Source organism: Triticum urartu, unplaced genomic scaffold, assembly GCF_003073215.2.
Source record: "Triticum urartu cultivar G1812 unplaced genomic scaffold, Tu2.1 TuUngrouped_contig_7449, whole genome shotgun sequence".
NCBI lineage: Eukaryota > Viridiplantae > Streptophyta > Magnoliopsida > Poales > Poaceae > Triticum > Triticum urartu.
This window is the reverse complement of record NW_024118293.1, coordinates 7,411-16,306: the sequence shown is the minus strand read 5'-3', so window position 1 is coordinate 16,306 and position 8,896 is coordinate 7,411. Positions and strand designations below refer to the sequence as shown.

Here is an 8,896-nt window from a genome sequence, read left to right as displayed (position 1 = left end):
GCCGCGTCGTCGCCGTCGAGCAGGCCGCCGGCATCGCCCTGGCCCTCGTCAACCGCCTCCAGCCCGCGCGCCGCCCCGCCACCGCCACCGCCGTCCACCAGTAGCCGTTGCTGCTAGCTATCTATTCCCCGTCGCCATTGTAGCTACATATTCTATTCCCCTTCGCCATTGCCGCGCTGGCAGACATATGTACGGATTACGTTACTGCTAGTGAAACAATTTCACCATCACCATCGTCTACATGATTTTGGCGCGGACGTGGATCACAAAGTTGCGGATTTCGTCGGCGCCTGGATCCACCGTACGCACCGCCTTCATTGCTATAGCTAATTCTGTCTCCTCCATGACGAGACAGAGCCGGCAATCTTTCACGGGCATGGACGTGGGGTGGGGCACCGACGGCGATCGGTCCTGTCGCGGCGTCGAGATGGAGACGAATCCGGTGAACTTGGTCGACATGGCGTGTGTGGATTGGATGCGTGCGTGCCCACTCCATCGCCATCAGCATACGCACATGATGTTTGTAGTCATTGGCATTGGTCCCCGTTGCATTTCTTTCGCTGCAATCTCCCTCCCTGGGCGGGCAATTGATCGATCCAGCAGACCACGCATGGCCGCCCCCATGGCCCCATCACAAGATTAATTAACCAGCCAACAGAATAACTGTAAATCGTGGCCCGAAATAAGAAAATCCCTACTCGTTCGTTCAGCGGTTGAAGGAAAATCTCTGCATGCGGTTGCAAGCAAATCAAGAAATCGCAGTTCATCAGGGACACACTGCCAGCGCAATGTTACTGCTACTGCAAAGTGCAGTGTCGCCATGGATCGCCTGATACTTTCGCCTTGTTGCTTGTTGGTGGTTGCAACCTGAACTGTTCAGGCTGAACAACACGATTTTTTCGGCGCAGGGACACGCTGCCTTTATTCGGCTTGCTAATTCTGGTTCGTCTACCAGGACGGGAAGGGCCCAGCGATCTTTCGCGGGAAAGATCGCTGGGCCCTCCTGATTTGGTTGCCTCCTGCCATTGCGTCCAAAAGTCCGCTGATTTGGTTGTGGTTGCCTCCTGCCATTGCGTCCAAAAGTCGATCCGTAAACGACGGATACCGGTGAGCTCGTCGACATGGCCGACGTAAGGATCCGTAGGTCGCCGAATCCGACTGGGAACACACCAGCCAGGTGATTCTCCTGGCCCTGTGGCGAACCTGGATAACTGCCGCCAAGAGCAGGCGTGGCCAGCTGCTCTGCATAAATTTCTAGTCGGCAAGTGCGCTGGGACGATGGATGACGAGATGAAAATTTGCCATGGAATTCAGAAAGCATACCCTCCATTTTATTTGTTTATTTTCCTTTTTCTTTTTTTACCTTTTATTCCATTTGTGGGGAAGCATGTGCATTTTTTCAGGTTCCCCTGGATTTTTTTTATACTTTGTCCACAATTTGTTTTTTGTGGCAGAATATGCACATGCCATTTTAAAATTACATGAACACATGTTTTGATATACTTGAACTGGTATTCATGCATTGCGAACATTTTTAAAATTGGGATGGACAATTTTCTTCTACTATATGAGCATTTCTCTTTATGTACATGAACAGTTGTCTTTATTTCTCTTATACAATTTTTTTCACCATTATTGAACCATTCTATTAACAATGTTCTGAAATTTACTAATTAACTATATATATTTTAAAAATAAATAATTATTGGCAAACACTTTTTGGAACACACAAATATATTCGTTTTATTAACACAAAACTGTAAAAAGTAAATATAATTTATGGGATTTTCAAAATACAAAAAATTCTCTCCTGGTTAATAATGCTTAATGCTCCGTTTGGATGTAAGCATTGGAGGGCTTGGCATTGCATTGGCTTCCATGCCAAATATCCCAGTTTATTGATATTGTGTTTGAATGCCAATTCAAGTGCTTGGATGTTCATGTATTAGCACTTGGAACCTAAGGCAGCTACCCAATGCCAAATCTTGTTTGGATGGTGAAACCATTGAATTGCAAATTTATATGGAGTATGATCATTATACTCTATTGGACATGTCTCAAAATGATTTCTCCACAACATGGACATATCTTCGAATGATTATACACGTAGACACTACAAATAACATTCAGAAAGAGAAAAGTATGTTTTTGGTCCCTCAAGTTCCGCCAAAGTATAGACTTGGTCTCTCAAGATTTTTGGTGTAGATGACATATGGGTTGTGGACTACCCATGTGTGTTATTGACATAAAAGGTTTGTTAGTTAAGAAGGTTGCAATAGATGGTGCTTGGTGACCCCCTCGCCCCAATTGCAAAACAGAGGAGGTAACATGTGGCGGCGTTGGGATGCACCATATGGAAAAAAAATTCACTTCTGAGGAAAAGTGACCTCTACAGGGGCATAAGTCAGTTAGTTGCTCTCAACTTTTATAAGCGTTTCTTTCTAGAAATGGAACGACGCTATATTTCCAGCCATGTCTACTTCGCGCCCGAACCGAGATGTAGTTCGGCCTTGCCTCTGGACATGAGGGAGTGGGCCGGCCCAGTTACTATAGCGTCTCTATCTCAAGTCTTTGCTTCTCTGTGGGTTTCTTCTCTTTTTTCTTCTGTTTTTCTTCATTTCTTCAAGTTTTCTTTTAGTTTTTTTATTTCTTCTGCGCTTCTTCACCTGCCTTCTTTGTTACTAAATGCTTTTCAACACATGTCTACTTTATTTCCATACACACTGTACAATGTACACTTTTAATAGATGTTGAACATTTTTAAATACACAATGTACATTGTTTTTAATATTTGTTTTCAATATTTTTTAATACATGTTGAACATTTTTGGAATGTCACGAAACATTTTTGAACTACGTGAACATCTTTACATTCTATAAGCATTTTTTCTCAAAATATCATGAACAATTTTTTGGAACACATGAATATTTCTTTAAAATTTCACTTATATTGTTTTGAATGGTACTTCACATTTTTATGTTTTTTTAAATGTCACCTACATATTTTTGAACCATGTGATTATTTTTTGAAATGTAACGTATTTTTGGATGTTACTAAACCTTTTTGTTTTAATTATTTTTGAAGTTTCTGAACATTTTTTAAAATTCATGAACAGTTTTCAAAGGCTGTCAACATTTGCCTACAGTTGTGCGAGCATTATTTTACATCACATGACCATTTTTTAAATGACAAATTAACATTTTAAAGATCTAAACAAAATATGTTTCCATTTTAGAAAAAAAAGTGCGCTAGGAGCCAGCCCTCCTGCAATAGCCCGACCCATTTAGGGGGAAGCCAGAGCCGTGGGGTTCTGTCGTCTCGGTATAAGTGAGACAAAGCACACCCCGCATGGACTGACCGAATGACTCAATTTGGTTCGACTCGAAAAAAAGCACTCATATTGGTTTGACTCGTCAAAAAAAAAGAGACTCAATTTGGTGCCCAAAAAACACAGAAATGAGCCATCTGTACTCAATTTGGCACCTTCCATCATTTAAATTCAGTTAAAGAAATGTGATCTGTAATTTGCGGAACTGCCTGGTGGGTTGTGTAATTTCTTTTCTCTCTTAATATAATACATGTAGACATGTAGCCCTCTTGCATCAAGATAGCAACGGGGACGAAACCCATCGGGTTTTGCCTTTCCAAACCCATCCCCACGAAAAAATCGTAAACCCGTCCCCGTCCCCATCATCGTGTGCAGGGCTAGTTTTCCACCCGTCCCCTAAACCCATCGGGTTTCGGGGAACCCACGGGGAACCCACGATAAAATCAAAATATTTAAACAAACATAGTGACGACAAAGAATAACATTTCAGCAGCAAAACAAGCACATTTCAACAGTATAACTTGAGTAAATTTCAACAAAAAACAATAGTAGATGGTTCAACAGCTATATAAGTTCTGAAATAGAACTTATAGTTCACAAATCACTTTAAAAATGGAATCATCATGGCATCTTTCACATCTCCAAGCCTCCAAACGACCATCTTCAAATCTTCCAATGCCAAATCTATGAGAATGTAAAGTCTTGAAGACAACTCCAAAAGCTTTGTCCTTATTCATTGTCAGCATCTATGAGAATCAAATAAGTAGTAATGAACATCTTATGAAACATTGCAGCAAGATAGTGATAAACTTTATGATGATATGTAAAGAAAGACACACCCATATATTTGTTTCTTATCCAATCTTGTGAACACATCAAGGCCTCTAAGATTTCGGGGGTAAGATGACTACGGTGGTACAAAAATAATGTAATTTCGCGGGTATTGCCGGGTTTCGGGTTCGGGGATTACCGAAACGGGTGTAAACCCACGAAACCTGTCGGGTTGTATAATGTGCCCAACAACAGCCCCGCGGGGATGAAAAGATGCCCATCCCCGTCCCCTAATAGGGTAAAAACCCACGGGAACGCGGGTTTCGGGGCCCCATTGCCATCTTGACTCTTGCATGCTTCGGGGAAAAAAATGCAATGTCGATTTATTACATAGGAATGAAGTTGCAGTACATTAGTTTTGCACACCGTAATGTGGCAGGGTTTTTGGCAATTGGCAGTAACTTTTAGCATTAGTTGGCTGGTCGTATTGGCAGTTCTTTTATTTGAAATCATGTTGGCATTTTTGTCGGTGTGTACTAATATAAAAAATGCGTACAAAAAACATGGCGTCTCATCGGTCATCACGTAGCTGTCTCCATCATCGGTTGCCGTCTAGAGCTTCAGATGGCCAAAGATTCATCAACAAACATCAACGAGTTGCTTCTTTTCACTCTGGCGCAAGGCCTCAAAGGTGATAACTCAGTAAGTGTGGCCTGCTGCTCTACAAAATTCTGAACCGGGAAGAGAGCTATGTACTCGATATCGAGATGGAGTGCGTCACAGATCGTAGTGTTTTCTTTTTTTCTTTTTTACTTTCTGGAGGGAGGCACAGATGACAGGTCCCTAGGAAGGATGCTGAAATCTGTCTACATGGGAGGATGCTCATTTTCTAACCAGTCTGAATATAAATTGAATTTGCCAGCATACAAAATGCATTCTGATTATTACAAGCAGTGGCCTTCTAAAACCTTCATGATCGAAAGCAACGAGTGAAAATATTACAGATGCTAAGAACTAAGAAGACAAGTCGTGGTAAACAAAACCACGCCCGAAATGAACACTGCCGCTTATTGACTGCAGCTATTGTTTACATTGGGTATCTTCATGTAGGTTTCAGACAAGAAACGTAGTCATAAAGCAAGTTTTGCACCTGACCAGGCACACTAGCATTATCACTGCACAAGATCTTCTGGGTGGGGCTCGCACCTGGAGCTGGTCACGCTTCACGATGCCTGCGTGGGTGAGGAGAGCCCAGATACGAGTAAGGAATTACCCTCCAACTCGTGGATCTGTAGGCGACGAATTTCGGTAAACTCGTCGACATGGTGTCCACTGTCCACTCCATCACCATCAGTATGCATATGGTGCTGACAGTGATTGCGTTTTTTGCTGCTATCTGCCATCTCCCTCCCTGGGCAATTGATTGCTCCAAGGTACGCTGTCGTGGTGACCACTATATATCTGTCCTCAACTATGGTGTTGATGCTTATATTACCACATAATTTAGCCAAGACCCAAATTTACATTTGTGCATTGCTGCATAATCGTTTTTGCTTCCGGGCCACTCAACATACTAAAGCTAGCAATAGAAAGGGAATCTCCGGTCGCCATGTTCACGCCTCCTGCATTTCGTGTCATGCGTTGTACCATCCCTGTACTCACTCTTAACTTCTTCTATCAATGGAATGATGCGCAAGCTTTGCGTACTCGCAAAAAGAAGCATTGCCCATTGCTTATATCTATAGCATGCTTGCAGTTGCTAGCTACTTCCTGTGATTTGCACTAAACATGCACGCGACTTGTATTTCTCCAGCTTTTGATGCAAATCCGAGAAGCCAGAGAAAAGTTCGGATGGAATGTCATAGCACCAAGAAGATTTTCCAGCACCTCCCTAGATCCCCCAAAATGAACACCCAATAACACATTAGTAGCTTACATACTATTAATACTACCACTTCAAACTCCGCACAGGTTATGTTGCATCTCAAAAGAAAAGAAAACAGTTATCATCACGAGAAGCCCAGGCCAAATTCAAGGGCTTGAGCAAGAAAATATTCATGGACGTAGGCGGCTCGTTGCCCCGAGAAGTGAAGAGGCTGAACAAGGCCGTATATAGCACGGTAATGGAGGTGAGGGCATTCGTGGAGGAGGACGAATCATGGGCCGCCGAGATTCCGAGAGGAAGAGGTGACGTCCACAGGAACACTTGGTTGATGGTGAACTGCATCAAGTCCATGCAGGACAAGGCGCGGTACCACGACACCCAGTACCTCCGTGGCCTAATAGACGACTCCGTCCTCCATCTCAAGGAGCTGCTCCTGAGGAAGTCAGAGCTATGCTCGGACCAAAGCCTGAGGTACCTCTTCCTGCTCAACAATTCCTACTTAGTGGCAATGATGGTTGAGGCATGGTCGCTGTTGGTCGAGCCATGGTCTAAGCACGAGTGGAGACCTGCGCCTGAATGCCTAAAGTACATGAATAGATACCTCGATGTTTCTTGGGGACATGTGCAGTCCCACATGCCCAAAACGGCTTTCGTGCATGGCTCAGGTCGGCTGCAGATGTTGTTCTGCATGCTTGCACCGCTCCAGAATTGGAAGAGGACCGCTTCACGTGCTAAATTCGAGTCGGCCTTTCACAAAACCTACCAGGCCCAGAGGTTCTGGAAGGTACCGAATCCTCAGCTCAGAGACGAGCTGCGGAAGACTATCACAGAGAGAGTCGTCCCAGGTTACCGCAGCTACCTGAGGAAGCATCCGGAGCTAGAGAGGGGCGGAAGCAGCAGTCCGGACGTGTTGGAGGAGATGTTGGGGGAGCTATTTGAAGGATAACAGCTACTAGCTGCTTGAGGGATGCAGACCATATCTCATGTATATAGTTCTTACTGTATTTGCATTATTCCTTCTTTTTTTTACTTTTGAAGTGAAGTTGTATTCGTGGCTGGCCATTCGATTTGAAGTGTATTTGAAATCGTGCTTGAGGGATGCAGAGCATGTCCTTTCTCAAGTGGCTGGCCACAATACGTGGGTGTGTTTCTGTTTGATTTCTCAATTCCATGTCAAGTGCATGCCGCAATCTGCTTGTATTGATTACGTATGCTGAGTTTTTCGGCCGCCCCAGCTCCGGCAGTTTTCTACCTGGATATTAAGATTCACTATTGGCATCTAAGAATAGCTGAGTGAAAATATGTGGAAGAGAGACTTGACAAACTAGCTAGTTGGAAGACCAAACTTTTGTCTAATGGGAGCGATTGGTTTTAATCAATTCCGTCCTAACTAAGCGATATGGTTTTATATATGTTGTCCTTCCACCACTTACCAAAAGGGGTTATGCAGATATTGGACTACTTTAGATCTATAATTTTCTGACAGTATGATAATGAATCGAAGCAGTATCAGCTAACTAGGTGGAATATGGTATGCCGGACTAAAAATCATGGAGTGTGGCGGTAAATCATTCGTAACAAGTACATGAATTCCAAAGTGGTTTCTGAACTCCATTGAAAACTCGGTGATTCACATTTTTGTACAGCGTGATGAAGGCCAAGGAATTCTTTTTTTAATCACTTTCTCGGTTAGTTATGGTTCTAAGGTCAGATTCTGAGAAGATACATGGTTGGGTGTCACCTAACTTATGGTGCAATACCCAACCAGGTTCCAGATTGTTAGACATAAATTTGTCACAAACGCACAGGTTTTAGACAAGCAAACTCTGATATTTCTTTCTGTACGGACCTATTAGAGCCTTGCCTAGAAGCGTGAAATGAATTGCTCACATCAAACGAATCTGACGAGTTTCGATGAAACCTGCATCAGTATGGCAAATTTTTTGTCAAGTCGTTATATGAGGTGATTGCTCACCACTAATGGAGATAAAAACAGCCAGTTAGTGGTCTATATGAGGTGATTGCTCACCATTGCTTTGGGAGTGCCTAGAACTCAGCTGAATGAGATATAGTTTCGTCTCATTCAAATGACATCGGGCTGACATCATCAAGTATCTATATTTTACCTAGTTTTCTTGGTAGGCTGGTTTTCTTTCTACCTGCATTGTCTGGGTTGTTAATATGGGCCATTAGTGGGCTGAGTTGTGTGTCCAGCCTTGTCCATCTCTCTCTCTCTCTCTCTCTCTCTCCTTTGTGTATATGTGTATTCAACCATTTGGAACAAAAAATACATAGGCCTAGAACCATCTACGAATTGGATGAGAATAATACTAGTCCATTGCCACACGATTTTACTATTATTCCTCTAACTATGTATTACACAGTATATTACGAGCATGCTGCACCCATTTTTTCTAAAGAAAAATATTAACAAGTTAGAAAATCTTTTTTTTTGCAGCGAAGGCTCGTTGTAATTACGACGTGAGCTTTGTCTCTACGTGCAATGGATGCTAATCTGACAATGAAAAAAAATTGCACGCAAGTCTACTTGTGTGTGGGATGTTGTGGATGGGGCGGCATGCACGCTTTTAAAAAAAGAAAAAGGTGAAAAAAAATTAACTATGCTCAACTCTCGTTGCGTGTGGGTTGCAGTTGCGACCTCATTTAAAAAACTTGCAATTACAATCCCATTTATAAAATTGCGGTGCGGCCTCATTTGAAAAACTTGCAGTGCTCATGCTCGATGTATTCCCAGTTTTGGAAGTCCATCCAGAAGATCAAACATGAGATTCACTTGGGGCTGTCCTTTTCTGTCGGCAATGGCGAGGGAGCCATGTTTTGGCTGGAACGTTGTGTTGGTGGCGCCACGTTATGCATAGGGTTTCCAAACCTGTTTGCCATTTGCATGGTT

General features: G+C 43.1%; 1 protein-coding gene across 1 annotated transcript; it reads left to right on the top strand.

The window, feature by feature from the left end:
* Positions 1 to 5,422: 5,422 nt before the first annotated feature.
* On the top strand, positions 5,423 to 6,931 carry LOC125531544 (exocyst complex component EXO70A1-like). Its single transcript, XM_048695916.1, has 2 exons — positions 5,423 to 5,453; positions 6,072 to 6,931. Exons 1-2 carry the CDS (start codon positions 5,423 to 5,425, stop codon positions 6,929 to 6,931), a joined length of 891 nt encoding a protein of 296 aa, XP_048551873.1.
* Positions 6,932 to 8,896: the final 1,965 nt, after the last annotated feature.